The following is a 16,632-nucleotide window of genomic DNA, read 5'->3' on the forward strand; positions in this document are numbered from 1 at the left end:
TTATTTCCGCGGCATAACGGGAACGTACACAGAGTTACCAGTAATTCTCTAATTGCAAAAGGTTATCAGTAACTCGCTTAGATTTCAAATCGCTATTGGCAAATTTGCTCAGATTGTAAAGTGTTACTGGTATAAGTATGTATGTTAACTCGCTCAGCTTATGAGGCAGTTATTGAAACCCAGAGAAATAGAGGTATTCGTTTAAAACTTTAAAAAACCAGCAAACGTTGTTTCAGTGTATACCCTGTTATCATGAAAGTAATTGTAGTGTATGTACAAAATTACAAAAAATTCAAATAATAAATTATGAAAAAATAGCTGTATGACTTATTCTGTGATCGCTTCACAGCTTGCTTCTGATGGCGACCTAATTTTCTCCGGCGTTCGAGCTGATTGTTGGGGCCTATATTCACGGTTGGACTGTTCTCGTGACGCTGGCTTCTCTTCACACATTTTATCGTTCTGTTGTGAATTCCTCATAAAGGCTTTTTGCGATGAAGTTAGAGTTTTTTGAAAATGTTTTGTTCTCCTACAATCCATGTGATCATCCCATGTTCCTTTAAAATTTCCCCATGGCGATTCGGATGAGCGAGCCACACCAGGAAGTAAATGTCCTCTATCGTTACTTATTGGACGTGTGAAACCTTCCTTTGGAGATGGATGCTTTAAAAAAGCAAAAATCAAAAAAAATAAATTAATTACCATGGACCAAGAATTGATTAAATGAGCAGTTATTATTCTTTGAAATAAGTTTTGCGTGATGGGTATGGAGTGGTCTTACCTCTTTGTAACGATTGGGTACTTCATAGTTTTGAAGACGATTTGCAGCAAATGCATTCTCGTACTAAAGCAAAAGAAAGATATATAAATATAATATATATAAACGTGTATACGTTCACAAATAAACTTTGAATTGTATGTTTTCGTGATGGCGGTGAATTAGAAAACTCGTTACAGAGTAGGGAATTGAAGGCGACTTAACAAGAAATGCTTTTAACTGACTGGATGGCAAATACATTTTCTGCGGTCAAATGCTGTGAGCGTTTATTGATCGGTTACTTGCTACTCGTTTGTAACCACGCAATCAATTCCGGAAAAAAACTGCTTTTTGAATGGTTTAACAAAAAATGTTTAAAGGTCTCATGTAAGCTAGATAAAAACGGTAATATTCTGTCGAATCAATTGTTTGTTTTTAATAATGGCAAATATTTTTAGTACTATTACATATTGGGTCCTTGATTGGAATTGTTCCATCTTATCTCCTTCTGCTGTCAACTGATCAGTGTCCTTTTAAAGGAGGAATATCTAACGATATATCGGTAAATTATCAGCAATATCAAACCCTCTGTCAGCCACAACATTGTCACTATTTTTCAGTTTTCAAGTACGCCTATTTTTTGTGACGGTTTCTTATCGCTTACTCTACCTGCCATACCGTGGAAGCGAAAGTAAAACTTCAATTTGGTGAAATACATTTTTGTTGAAAATAGTGCTTTCAAGTATTATGGTGCTTATATTCTGACTAGATTTGGGATTGTGATACCATTGTTGATGGTGTCTCGAAATAAAATTCGGTGTCTTTTAATACTTTACGAGTTGTTGGATATTCGAAAAATTGTTTTGCTATGTATTTTCCTAATTCTGGTTTGGAAACAGCAAAGACGTTTTTGGTGAAGAAAGTTTATCCAAGTCATGAAGATCTTTGTTACCTAACTTATGTTATGTATTTTCTACACAAGGACGAGCATTCGTAATCTTTTATTCAACATTACACCGATTCGTTCGCATTTTTTCTGGATATTTAGTATAAAATTTAATTCAGACATTGAATGTAAGCAAAACAATGTGGTTACTATTTGATAATCAATAACAACTGTATCCATTCGCAATTTTTTTTTTCGAACTTTACACGATTTTCGAGGTTCAATTCACAATCTTTTACAATCTTTCCTTCCTGGTTTAGATTTTACACTGGTTTCAAAGTTATATTAAATATCACCACTACTCAAGAGATTGTGGTCCATTCCAGTGACGTAACTTGTGCAGAAAGGAATTTTGTTATTGTCATATTCTATTAATCTTCCTATAGTTTGGAAAAAATTAAAGAGAATACCAGGCTTTCTAGCAAATAACAGGCCTAGATAAACTTATACCTGCCTTAAGGGAAGAAAGTTTGCGCAGGAAAAAACTGCAGATTAAAGATTGCGAATTCATGGTAGAAAAAATCATAAATTGCGGAACTAAAGATTGCGAATTGGTGATGCATTCACGAAACTGTGGAATTAAAGATTGCGAATCTATACGTAAACATCAACTGAATCTACAAAAACCAGCACGCAATACGAGAAATTATTAGTTAAACGGAAATAGCGTATAATACTAGCGTATATTTCTTTACTAGCGTATATTCCCACATTCGAAACATTGCCATTTATTGGGTTGTAGAAAAGACGCCATCTAGCAACAAAAATTCAAAAGTATGTTCAATAGTTTGCCGTGTAATAGCAATAGTTGAAAATACGTTGCTCTTCCGACAATTTCCTAGGGTATGGACGCATAAGCCAGGTCTTCAAATGAAAAGGGATAGAATCTATATTACTATGTTATATGGTGCCTGAAATATTTATAGAATCATGTAGTGAGGGCTGCTATGTTCTGATATAAAGCTTCGTGTGCACATGTGTGTTAAAAGTGATTTTTTGATTTAAAGTTGTTCCTTAGGTCCCAAATTACCAAAAAAATATGGGTGGCAAAATTTTTTATCCCATCGGACCAAATTAGATGACATCATCACTTTTACAGTCAGCAAAAAAATAATTTTACATTTATATGTCATATTATATATCGTTGGAAAGAGGAGATCGAGTGGATCAAAAAAAATGTAAGAACCATGTCTTCAAAACGTAACGTTCGAAAGATATTACTATTCAAACTTTGTACAAATTACAGACCGGTAATTTACTGACCCAGCACAAAAATGACTATAACCTGCTCAATAGCGAAGTTTTTTTGTTGAATTTTAGTATGGTATTGGGTCACCCTAATGTCTTTCTGTTTGATCAAAATTTATTGTTCAAATCACTTCAAGGGATAATTTACAGACCAGTAATTTACAGACCAAAGCACGTGTTTAGTTGTTTACTTTAGTTTTGAAAAGCAAGTAGCGAATTTCACTTAGACATTTTGTATGTATTAGTATCAGTATAATAACAAGTTTTGTTTTATAATTGTTCGATTTCATAGACATAGACATAGAATTCGAATTTTCTATTTCTAGAAAACATTCTATTGTTCAATTTCATAGCTAGACTGTTTAATTTCGAAGTGTTAGTGAAGTGTAATGTGAAGTTTATAGTATAGACATACATGCATAATAATAAAATGAATAGACCGAATTAAAATGGATGTTAACTGTGTAAAAACAATAAATGTGCTGGATTTTGGGAAATGTATAGTGTGTCAGAAAGATACATCAAAAAAGGTACCGCCTTACTTAAACATTTTTTCCCATTCCTGTTCTGAGTTCTGAGAGTTTTGAGAGAAAGATTTTTGTTTGATACTTTGACCAAGATGTCGTATTTTGTTTAGAATGTTGGCAACCCAAAAGAGCAGTATTTGAAAAAGTTATTATCATGTCTGGAGGAAAGAGTTAGTTGTGGTGATTCGAAGTATCTAGATTGTTGGGAAAAACTGAAGTCATATGATATTGTACAGCTTGTTGAAGGAAAGTCTTCATACCATTCTGATTGTTACAAAATGGCCACAAATAAAACAGAGATAGACAGGTTAAAGAAACGGCCAGTATCAAAAGAGTCTTCGGACAGTTTTAGCCCATCATTTGTTGTATCTGTGAAACAAAATGAAAAAAAAACATTGCGCTCAAGTGGAATTATGTTTCAAAACACCTTTGCATTATTTGTCAAGAAAGGGGAGGAAAGATATATAAAGTTATGTCTAAGACGGCAGCAACAAAGATGCTGGAGAGTTTCGAAGCTTATAGCAAATAAATCATTTTTCATCCGTATGAACAATATTCCTAACGCTGATGCTATAGCAAATGATGCCCAATATCATTTAGCATGTTGGGTGAAGGTTCCGAGAGAGGCTTTAGCATTACATCAAGACATATCACAGCTACAAAATATGGAAGATACAGACCGCGCACTTGCAGATGTTGAAATAATTAACATAATCAAACATTTATTGGGGGAATCACACGACAACGTAATAAGTATGAACGATGTTAACTATACATACAACAACTTAATGGGAAACTCCGAAAGCAACCAAATCAATTACAAGCGATATTTAAAGCACTTGTTAACAGAAAATATTGAGGACATAGTGTTTTCAAGACCTCCATCAAGAACAGAATCAGAAAGAATTTGTACAACCCAGACGCAATCAAAAGCAATCGAGTTGAACTTTCAAAACCCCGTAGATGATGTCGCTACAATATTCGAGTGCGCAAAACTAGTTAATTTTTTAGGATTTCGCATTAGCTTTTACATAACGTGTACTACAAATTTCAAGAGGATGTGATGAAATACGATTGGTATTTGATCGCTATATAGAAAACTCCTTGAAAGCACGGACAAGAAAGCATCGTACATCTGGTAATGAAGTTCGATACAAAGTATCAGACAACACCAATATTTCATCCATTAGTCTCAAGCAATTTCTTTCCCACATTGATACAAAGCAAGCTTTAACCATCTACCTGGCAAAGAAAGTGATGGAGGCTCTTTCATCATTGCATATTCGGTATATAGTGACTTATGATACTAAAATGGAATCAAATTTTGTTGATTGCAGAATACACGACCACGAAGAAGCTGACACAGCACTTATATATAATGCTATGGATGTTGCACAACAATCTCCTTTCACCAGTTGTATTGTTTACTCTCCGGATACTGACGTGTTTCTACTGCTAATTTACTACTATGAGATGTTACCAATAAATACCATTTTTAGAACAGGGCGAGGTTCTACTCTACGTGATATTGATATTCGTAATTGCTTTGAACCCCTTGGTGCAGTACACGCGAAAGCTATTCTTGGTTTTCATACGTTCACAGGGTGTGACCAAACTGGGCGTTTCAACAAGAAATCGAAGTCTGCTTGGCTGAAGATTCTTTTACAGGCAGATAATGAGGTGGTTCTGGCATTATCGACACTTGGAAGTACTGTCGAACTTCCTAATCTGGAAACACTGGAAAGCTTAGAACGTTTCGTGATTTCAATGTATAAGGGGAATAAATGTCCTGCAGACGTGGTATCATTATCTCAATTGCGTTGGCATTTATTCTCCAAATTCCAGTGTGATGCTGATATGTTGCCACCAACATTAGCTGCATTGAAGTACAAAATATTCAGGTGTCACTTCATTTCAATGGTTTTACGAAGCTCGCATATCCTCATTCAACAACTTCCGAATGCAGTCAATTATGGTTGGGATACAGATGAAGTCGGTAACTTATCCCCCATAATGACTGATGAACTTCCTGCACCGTTGGCACTCATCGAGTTAAGTTCTTGTAATTGCAAAACAAGTTGCATATCCAACCGATGTAAATGCCGTAAAAATGGTTCTTTGTGCACTGACATGTGTAAATGTACGACGTGTCAAAACAGTGGTGGCGCAAGCGATGAATCCGAGTCAGATGAATATAGTTCTAGTGATGATGAGTGAATGAAACATTGTACAAGCATTGCTGAAGTTGTTTTTTGTCATTATTTTCAGCAATTTTTTTAACTTTGTGAAATTACCAGAAAGAAAGTAAACAACTAAACACGTGCTTTGGTCTGTAAATTACTGGTCTGTAAATTATCTCTTGAGGTGATTTGAACAATAAATTTTGATCAAACAGAAAGACATTAGGGTGACCCAATACCATACTAAAATTCAACAAAAAAACTTCGCTATTGAGCAGGTTATAGTCATTTTTGTGCTGGGTCAGTAAATTACCGGTCTGTAATTTGTACAAAGTTTGAATAGTAATATCTTTCGAACGTTACGTTTTGAAGACATGGTTCTTACATTTTTTTTGATCCACTCGATCTCCTCTTTCCAACGATATATAATATGACATATAAATGTGAAATTTTTTTTTTGCTGACTGTAAAAGTGATGACGTCATCTAATTTGGTCCCATGGGACAAAAAATTTTGCCACCTATATTTTTTTGGTAATTTGGGACCTAAGGAACAACTTTAAATCAAAAAATCACTTTTAACACACATGTGCACACGAAATTACATAGTGGCCCTCACTAATGCACGCAAATCACCATTTCCGAATTTTCTAAAATTCCACTATCGTTGTTGCTTCCGTACTGTTCCAAATCAAAAAACAGAGAAGCAATAACGAGAATCAAAAATAGCCAGAAGTATGATGCTATAAAAACCTAGTTTAGTTATAGTTTTCACTCAAACAAGGACATCCAATTCGAATGTGCTTTCTGTCTAGATCCAAGGTAAAGAGGATAATTCCATGTCTTTTTGAATTCATTTGCTATTATCAACTAACCAGTTTTAGATTTTGATGCGGATGTATTACTCCTTCAGGAAATTGTATATAGCAGCACATGTTTCTAAAATTGCCACTAACTGTACTTCTCCATGCGTAATGAAAAGACGCTCTTAAGCACTGATTGACTTTTGCATCTGAGTATCCTGCTTTTGTAATTAGGACCCAACTAAAGTAAAAAATGCTCCAAGCTTTCTGGTGACATGCGCGAGAACCTGCGATGAAATAGACGAATGAAAATTTATTTCGCATTATAGGTGGCAAAAGATATGACACAATATTCAACTAAATAGATATGTATAGTTTGTTTTAGATTATGCCGCGAACCTTAAACCTTTTCTTTCTTTTCTATTTCACGTCTTCTTCTCCTCCTACTCAAAAACATCACCGCTAAATAAACAAACTACATCTTCTTCGTCCATTTCTTCGAAGAGCAATTTTATAACTTCTTAAACTTCAGTGAGAATATTACCACAAAATGCAGAGTACGAGCGACGCTCGCAAACGCTCAAATAAATGGTCTTCAACGCTATTACACCACAAGTGAAACTGGTACCTTGAAGAATTAATTTTCGCTGGCTTTAATTTCGCGAATTTCGTTACTTTTTTCTAATATCGCGAAAATAATAACTCGCTAATCGCGAAATTCTCGAATATTACTTCCCATGCAATTTGGACCTTTTTTTTCTTTTTAAAAAAGGATTTGCACAAAAAAAAAATTCTAATTTATCTAGATCTACATATACTATATTCTATGATAATTTCAACTTCAGAAGTCTATTTTATGTCTCCTCTACATAAAAGCCGTTATGAAAAACGGTATAATTTGCGAAAAAAATATCATCGCAAAATTTGCAAGTTTAATTCTCGCGAACTGTGCAAAGAATATATTTTTTATACATATTTCCAAAAAATTACTCGCGAAAATTAATAAGGCTTAGTTTTTGCACCTCCTTAATATAGCGGAATAATTTCAGCACATTTAAGAACGCACTTAGTCATTTAAGATACATTCCTCCAGATGAGATTTATAGTGCTTTTGCAATCCCTCTAAAATTACTATTGTTCACAATCACTTCCACACCACTTTTTTTTCTTGGGATTTGCAATTGCAATGCTTTCACATTTTTTCGCTTGTCTGTCTTGTTTTGTAGTGCTGTCTGTGTAAGTTGTGTGTTTTGTATTGTCCATGTCAGCCACTGTCATACTTCGAGCTCTGCTAACTTTGGCAGTTTCCGGGGTTTTCTAGGGCATAATTTTTAATTAATAATGTATTTATCTCCTTGTAAACTGAAATATATGTTTATTTCATTTATTCATTCATTCATTCATTCTCTGCAGTTGTTCCGTAGAATTGGTATCCCATCCGGACCTGCAGCAACTTGAAGTGATAATTCACTGAGAGCTTTCACAATCATTCCGCCAGTTCAAGATCCCAAGATCCGGTCCAATAATATTTCATATTTTGTTGATCTCTGTCTCCATTTGTAAAAACAGAGAAGTGTTTTAACTCACCCTTGCATTATATATAAAACAAAGTTTGAGCAAAATTTGAGAAAGTCGACAATGTGATCATTCTAAAAATCTGTTAATTTGGCATGGAATAAGCCAATTGAAATTTACTGTACTTTAACAACGGATTAGGAAATCACACCTAAGTTTGAATTTATTATTCCTGCTAAAGTGATGACTTTAACTCTTTGAAACTTTCCAAATATGTTCAAAACATATATATACACTCCCTAGAATTTTAATTCAGGGGTGTTAAGAAAGCTGAGATGTATGCAAAAATGCATTGTTTTGACAATTTTTAAGCCATTGGTGGTACCATTAAAACAGGGAATATTGATATTGATCTCATCTTGCTCACATAGTATATATCAATCATATAAACAAAGTTTAGGGGAAATCTAAGGGGGTCGACACACATGGGAGTGTTTGTTTTACACAATAAAAAGCCCTGTAACATCATCATTTATATGGAGCTTTCCTGCTTCACAGTTGATGTGTAATGCTTATGTTCGCTTTATTTCAGGCCTAGGAGATACACAGTTCTGCATGTTTTGTAATATATAAATGTGATGGTGCAAAAGCATTGCCAGAAAGCTGCCATTATCAACTCTGCCTAGGTCTAAAATAGTACTACCGGCTAGCAAAACTTTAGAATAAATCCTTTCATCTGGACTCCAAAAAACTACTAGTTTTGATCCGCAGTCAAACTAGAAGAGGTCTTTTTATTGACTACACTGTTAGGTAGCTAGTTATATAGCTAGCTAGTTATATAGCTAGCTAGTTATATAGCTAGCATAGCCACACTGTGAAAAAAAATAAAAATATTTTTAAATTACCTGGTTGGCGCTATAATGAGTTGACATTGCCCAAAACCTGCTTTAAAAGTAGACTAGACAAGGGTAAGAAAATGAAAAGTATGCAGTTTTAAAAGCACAACTGAGTGTTCTGCGATGTTTGTTTATTTAATTTTCGAAGCCTTGACAACATTATAGCTAAAGAGCAAAGTAGACATTTCTTGATTCAATTAATGTTTTCAACATGGTAGCTTAACAGTAGCGCATCCAGTTGTTCTTTCGAATGGTAATTATTTACTAACTACATCTTTACAAATTCAGTCGTAGCTAATACAACATTTTCCATCTAGGCGAGCCAACTAATAGCTAGCTGTTTACCTAGCCAACTAACTAAAGACGCACAAATGGATCTTTCGATACTTAAAATACTATAAACACTTTGTAAAATGAAATAATTTTTGTCTCCTTCTTCTTTCCCTTTAGCTTAAACTTCGTTATTTTGTGCCTCAAAATGTCCTTATCCTAGTCTACTATGCCATTTTTCATTCCCACCTGCAATATTGTAATCAAATTTAGGGTCAACCAAACAGTCGTGATGTTAATCGTATTGCTGTTTTACAAACATTTTCTATCAGACTAATGACTTTTGAATCTCAAAGATCATCATCTAGTATCATCTATGGCAATCTGAAAATCCTCAAATTCAATGATATTGTCCAGTGTCAGAACATTCTGTTTTTGCATAAGCTCTTTCATGATAAAATACCTGCTACTATCCAGAATACTTTTGCGGTTGACTTCAACCATGCCTGCCAGAGCACTCATACAGCAGAAAAGGCTGGCTTGATCAATCTTCTTACTGTCAACACCGGTTGTTTTTTGTAAAAATTCTATTAGATTTAACACCATTAAATCCTGGAATAAGATGCTGACATCAATGTCTAAAAGATTTATTTCCATAGATTACTTTGGTCTTGAAAGTGATCTAAAGAATTATTTTATTGCCCCTTATTAATTTGTAACAAATTTTTCATTTGTTCTCACACGTTCATTTATCTTGATAAACCAGATATCTGATAATTATATATATATGCTCGTGCCGTTTTGTGTGTCCTGTGCCGTCTATTGTACTCGTCCAGGGGTGTCCTTATCCTCGTCCCAGCTTCTGCTATTAGGTAAGGTCTCCCTTCAAAAATAGTTTTTTTTTCTCTTCATATTACCAATTTATTTCATTATTTAAAATGACAGCTATTTTTGATTAATAAAATTATCTTATCTTTTCTTTGTATATATTTTTATGCATCTTTCCCATCTTAGCAAAAATATTAAGAAGAGGAAAGTTTAATAATAATAATAATAATAATAATAATAATAATAATAATAATAATAATAATAATAATAATAATAATAATAATAATAATAATAATAATAATAATAATAATAAATATTTAAAGTGGCTAGCCCAGAAAATCACAAAAACCTATAGTTAGTGGATTGTTTCCACTGGGGGCCACTAGAACAAAAAAGAAACAAAAAATGATAAACCTTAGACTGCCTCAGCTCAATCAAACATAGTAACATTTATAATCTGTGAAAATTGAAAAGAAAAAGAATAAAAAACAAAAATTAAAAAATTAAAAAGTGATCTCCATAAGAATTTGCCAAATACATTAGAGATGGAAGTCTTAAACGAAAGCAGACTTCCATCACAGGTCACTTGGTCTGGAAGATTATTCCACACTTTTGCAGCTCTAAATGGGAAGGCTTTTTTGCCAAATTCCGTGTTGACCAAGGGAAGTGTGAACCTGTTTTTTGAAGCTCCTCTTGTTTGATGATTATGACAGTTTTTTGTCAAAAGGAATTTTGAGCGCATGTAATCAGGAGCAATGTGATTCATGGCTTTGAAAACTAATATGGCATCGTTTTGATGAGTAAATTATTCATTGAATATTCCCTCTCTTTCCCAAGAAAGGTACGGACACATTTTAATCGTTTTTCTAGTTTTCCCAATCTACCTTGGGTGGCACAAGCCCATGCAGAGGAGCAGTAGTTGAAATATGGCATGACAAGTGCATTAATTAAAAGGTTTTTTGTGTGAGGTGTTAAACAGGATGCAATGGTTCTAATTTTAGAATATTTAATTAGTATTTTTCTATTTATGTCATTAATGTGCTTTTCCCATTGCATTTTTTGATCAAATGTTACCCCAAGATATTTAACTTTTTCGCTCCTCTTCAAAGGAATACCCATATAGTTGATAGTTTTGTTCTCAACTTTTTTTAACTGGCTGTGGTTGCCGAAAAAGATTGTTTCAGTTTTGTCCGTATTAATAGTCATTTTGTTATTATTCAGCCAGAGGTCGACTTGCGAAAGTTCTAACTCGACCTGGGAGACAAGGGTATCCAAGTTTTTATGAGACGAAATAATTATTGTATCATCCGCATATAGATGGTGGTAGTTTGAGTTGATGACAGATTTTAAGTCATCAATATACAAAAGAAAGAGCAGGGGCCCCAACACAGATCCCTGCGGCACCCCAAAAGCGTCTTCATGAAGCAGATCTGATCCTGTGTCGTTTACAAGAGTCAGCTGCATTCGGTCCGTTAAGTAGGACTCGAACCAGTCAAAGGCAGCATCTGTGATGCCAAAACACCATAGTTTTTTTAACAAAATTTTATGATCAACAGTGTCAAAAGCTTTTTTAAGGTCAATGAGCACAGCACAAACAAAGTTATGTTGGTTGAGCTCAGTAAGAATAAAATCATTTTATTTTACTCAACAAGACTAGCTAGCTAAATGTTTTTTATTTTTGGATCCAGGTTAAACATGCTTACTATTTTCAACAAAAATGACACTAAATTCAGTACACAGTCAGGGATAACTGCAATTTAGGCTATGATAGTCTAATTAGTCTGCGATAGCCTATTTGGGCAATTTATTTCTCTTATTAGGCTTTTGTGCTGCCCATCGCTGTTCTGTTGCATAGTTGCAACGATTTTATATATAAAAACATTCTATAGAACCTCCTTTTAATAGACAACATATATTTTTCTTTATTATTTGTGCTGTCAGAAGATATAGCGTTTATCAAGTAATGAAAATTATTGAAAGAGTGATTGATAAGTTACTTAGAGAAAGAATTGATATAGATAAGATGCAATTTGGTTTTGATTCCAGGGCATGGCACTACAGATGCATTATTTTTACTCATACAGTTTCAGGAAAAGTATTTAGGAAAGAGAAAGAATCTCTATTTTGCCTTTGTAGATTTAGAGAAAGCTTTTCATAGAGTACCACGTAAAGTTATTTGGTGGGCTATGAGAAAGTTACGTGTGGAAGAGTGGCTAGTTACGATGGTACAGTCTATGTACAGCAATGCTAGAAGTTGTGTCGGGATTAATGATTCACTTGTGATGAATTTAGTGTAAATGTTGGTGTACATCAGGGTTCCAAGTGATTACGTAATGCTTGATGCGCGCACATTTGAAGTTAAATATGTAAACAAACTGAGCAGACATGGAGCAAAACGGTGAAAACAAAAAATATGCAATAAAACCGTGGGGGAAATTTAGATTTCAACATTTAATCACAATGTGTTTAACCATGCTGTACTGGCACAATTTTATTTTAACATTCACACAAATAAAACATGTATTCAAAGCTTGGCTTCTTTCGCGAACCGCTCCAAGCACAGCATATCTGTGCAATCTTTGTTGTCACTTTTATGCTTGTTTTCAGAAACGGAGTATATACGCAAAGTAGACATCAAATATATGCTTTGAGAAAGCGATCTTTTTACTATAATTTCAACCATAACATGTGCCTTTAGCGAAACATAAACCCACGTGAATTGAACATTCAGTCCTTTTCCATTTTTCCAAGGAGTATTGGCTAATCGAGCATCCTATAACACAGCAGTTAGTCAATCTCCTTCTTTTTTTGCTGTGCTAGCCATATTTTTCACAACACTAATGTTTTAGTTACCTCCATTTTTGAGCAAGCAACTTTTCGGGATAGCATTACGTAATGTTATATGACGCGCATGCAGGAAAAACACGGCACTATGATTGAGTTTATAGGAAAAGAAAAAAGTAGAGCTAGCTATAGACCTTTTTAAATGTTTACATTTTCCGCGGTAAGCCCTTCTGGCTCTAACAACTGCATGGGAGACAGAGAGATTTGGAAGCTTGCTGCAGAAAGGTAATATCTTTCGCCTAGAGACTTGATAACGAGGTTGCAAGCCATGTGTGCAGATCTATCTATTATCCTCCTCCATTTTTTCAAGTGTTCCCTTTTCAAGTGTCCACACCTTTTACCTCAATTGACAAGATTCTGCTAGTCAAAAAAAGAAGTATAAATATTTGAACTTTTTCCAGCAGAACCTTTTCTGCAAGTAACATCTCTTCCATCATCCCCATCAGTACACATCCCTACTGAGCCACTGTTGTATATACATTGTTAAAGCGGGAAATGCTTCATTGTTTACAATCTAACCTTTGCAAGGCTTGCAAACAAATTGGATGAAAGCTCTTAACCTTCCTCTAAATACTACTGCACTTCTTATGTACCCAATGCTTACAAGTGTGACAAAAAATTCAGGTGTTACCAACCTCCTTCCTGCAAACCCCATAAGGCTATTTTCTAACTACAAGTTTACACTTGGCTTCAATGCTATTAATCATGGCTTTAGACTTCACTGCATTTAATCTGAACCCTTTTTCTTCTAGTCCTTTTTTCCTATTCTCAAACTTTTTAAATAATTCTTCCAAAACTCTGCCAAATCATTTGCATAAAATAACTCCTATGGTCAACCTGTTCTGAACTCTTTAGACACTGTTTCTAAGACTAAAATAAAGGGACTAAGTACAGAACCTGAATGTACACCAATATTTACACTTAATTCATCATTAAGTGAATTTTTAATCCTGTCACAGCGTTAAGCGTTGCTGTACATAGACTTGTACACCTTAAATAGCCACTCATCCACCCCTAATTTTCTTATTGCCCACTGAATTACTTTATGTGACACTATATAAAAGCTTTCTCTAAATCTACAAAGGCAAAATAATGATTCTTTCCTCTCCCTAAATACTTTCCTAAAGCTGTCTGAGTAAAAATATTGCATTTGTAGTGCCAGGCGCTGGAAGAAAAACCAAATTTCCTTCCTAATTCTTACCTAAGTTATCAAACACTCTTTCAAAAACATTCATTACTCAACCAACTTCAAACCCTCTATAGTTATATACTTTTTCTAATGCATCAACCTTGCCCTTGAAAGAATTTACTATTATACTCGACTGCTTAACTCCAGTATATCCAGTTACTTTTACCATCTCTGCATTAACACCTGATACTCCTGCAGCCCTGTCAATTTCCATTTTCCTAATAGCTACTACTAATTCTTTCTTAATGTGCATAGCTGGCCCTTGTACAATATCATCAAAAAACAAAACAAATATGAGCCATTATTACGGAGGAGACAAATTAATAAAAAATAAGCAAAATGCCCTAGGAATGAGATTGAAGGGAATCAAATAGACTTACTTTGTGTATAAATTCAGGGAACTTTTGAACTTGTTGCAGAAGTGATAGCACAGAAAACTGAAGCACGAGTGAAGACATGTTTGATTTTTGCTCTTGATTTTAATTTTTAAGCAAAATGAACGCACCCTTTTGGCTTTTTCTATGACAATTTAAAATGTTTTAAATGCCAGTTTCATTTCACCTCATATTTCCGGGAATTAATTTTGCTGCCTCTCCTTTTTTCTGCAAAGCACAAATTAAAATTTCATTGTAATATATTTTACTTCACATAAAATTAAATAAATATATATATGTGAAGATTTAAATAATTTATTGAATCAAAAAAAGAAGTGGGCCTGACTGACTCCATGTTTAATAATTAAATTTTTAGAAGACTTCTCTTAAATGGTGACAAATTGGGATCTGTGAGATAGATAAGATGTAAATTAATTTCGCATTACCTCTTCCACATAGAGTGAGACCTTGTTTATGTATGGAATGATCTACCTTGTCAAGTCTTGCTCTAAAATCAAATTAGGCATAAAAATAGACAGTTATTTTTCTTGAAGAAATGATGACAGGCCAAAAGTAAGTTTTTTTCCAATATTTTATTGATATTTGAGAGCAATAAATTAGGTATCCAGAAGTAAGAGAGGTTTTATTTCGATCAAGTATTTATAGAACGTTATTTTTGCTTTTTATATTATTATATTCACTTAGTGAGTAGTACAAAAATTTTTTTCAAGAGATCGGATTCATCATCATTGTAAAACTCAATGCTCTTAATTTCCTTGTACAGGTTTACTGGTATGAGCAAACAAGTGTCATTTTGGCAAAAAAAATATGTTAATCAATTAACCTTTATAATATCTATGCATTGATAAAGTTTGAATGCACATCCCTTAACAGGTCTAAAATTACTGATGAAAGAAATGTCTAAATTTAATATTACTGAAATATGACCTCATAATTCATGCAGCATAATTAAATCTTAAACTTTTTAAATGTGAATATCTTGAGAACGAAAAGAGCTTTTTAAAAAATTTAAAAGCTCTATAATATATGTCCAATATCATTTTATACCTCGGGTTCTCCTTAACGTTCTTCCTGATAAAACACAAACTTTATGGAACACAAGAACATAAAGCTATGCACATATTATTACACCCCATTGGGGATTATCAGAGAAAAAGATGCAGTGTGCGACCTATCGATAAATATGTCGCCTGACTGGACCTTTTTAACACAAATTGAAAAGGTGTTAAGAAAGGAAAAAAATTATCTTTACAGATTCTACACACTTTAAAAACCAGACATAAAGTGGCTATGCTAATAACAAATAAATACCTAGAAAAATTGGCCATATCCAATGTATTAGAACAGCTACAATGCTCATTCCTACGAAAAGTAAAAAATACAAATGGAATGAACTACTGGGAAATTTTAGAAAAATTTATGTTCTCTCTTTAAAGAAGAAGAGAGGGTTTCATAACTATATAGATGTGAAAAATAGTCAGAAATTTGTACCAAATGTCAATGAAAAACTGAAGTACAAAGATCATCCTCGACTTGATATAGAAGAGGTATCCTTACTTCCAACAGATGATATACATCTATTGATGAAAAAGGTCACTACAATTGGTGTAAAACTATTCAAAATTATGCCTATCCATATAGGGGATACAAAAAATGTCACACAACTGAAAAATTCAAAAACATTCTTGACATTCTAAAGCTACCTGCTATTTACATACATATTTTTACCAAATTAATATATTGTTTTCTACATGTTCAGCTTGTTCAACAAGGAACAGAACTTTGTACAATTGTAATCAAGATTGTTGATTATCCAAATTCATTTATAATCTTTTGTTGGAATTAAATATTTTGTTAAAATACGCATAGTATCATTCACTAAACTATAAAATTTTGTAGTTGCTTCATATAGCATTTGTCATTGTTACTGCCAGTTGGAGAAAAATAATGTTTTTTGAAAAATGAGGAGAGAATTATTTTTTATATTTTTAATGTGAAAAAGTAGAATGGACAAAGCAAGAAGTCTAATAGCTATCCCCCCCCTCATTTAGAAAATATCTGTAAAGTTAGTTACGTTTTCACTAAATTAACTGAAACATCAATATATATACGAATTAATCTTGAGAAATAAAAACTACATTGTTAATAGATGAAACTGGTATACAGCTATCTACCAGACGTCTAAAGTTATTTTAAAATATCTACAACAGCTTTCAAAAAAATAAATATGCCATT

The 16,632-nt window shown here is 33.6% G+C and overlaps 1 protein-coding gene and 1 long non-coding RNA gene across 2 annotated transcripts; both read right to left on the reverse strand.

Moving 5' to 3' along the window:
- Positions 1-227: 227 nt before the first annotated feature.
- On the reverse strand, positions 228-9,039 carry LOC130636525 (protein Flattop homolog). The gene is made up of 3 exons (XM_057446269.1): positions 8,881-9,039; positions 782-844; positions 228-663 (listed from the first exon to the last, which is right to left on the reverse strand). The coding sequence occupies exons 1-3, from the start codon at positions 8,905-8,907 to the stop codon at positions 328-330; spliced, it is 426 nt and encodes a 141-aa protein (XP_057302252.1). The 5' UTR covers positions 8,908-9,039; the 3' UTR covers positions 228-327.
- Positions 9,040-14,717: 5,678 nt separating this feature from the next.
- Positions 14,718-16,630, reverse strand: LOC130636529 (uncharacterized). Its single transcript, XR_008982270.1, has 3 exons — positions 16,472-16,630; positions 15,709-15,759; positions 14,718-14,884 (listed from the first exon to the last, which is right to left on the reverse strand). It is a non-coding gene; the product is annotated as an uncharacterized LOC130636529 (long non-coding RNA).
- Positions 16,631-16,632: the final 2 nt, after the last annotated feature.

The sequence above is a fragment of the Hydractinia symbiolongicarpus genome, chromosome 3 (genome assembly GCF_029227915.1).
Source record: "Hydractinia symbiolongicarpus strain clone_291-10 chromosome 3, HSymV2.1, whole genome shotgun sequence".
NCBI classification, from domain to species: Eukaryota; Metazoa; Cnidaria; class Hydrozoa; order Anthoathecata; family Hydractiniidae; genus Hydractinia; species Hydractinia symbiolongicarpus.

Excerpts from the sequence above, each read along its gene's own strand:
- LOC130636525 (XM_057446269.1), bottom strand. The coding sequence starts at position 8,907 with ATGTCAACTCATTATAGCGCCAACCAG. Across the intron at positions 845-8,880 it reads CTCATTATAGCGCCAACCAG|TACGAGAATGCATTTGCTGC; the intron begins GTAATTTAAAAA and ends CTTTTGCTTTAG. Across the intron at positions 664-781 it reads TACCCAATCGTTACAAAGAG|CATCCATCTCCAAAGGAAGG; the intron begins GTAAGACCACTC and ends GCTTTTTTAAAG.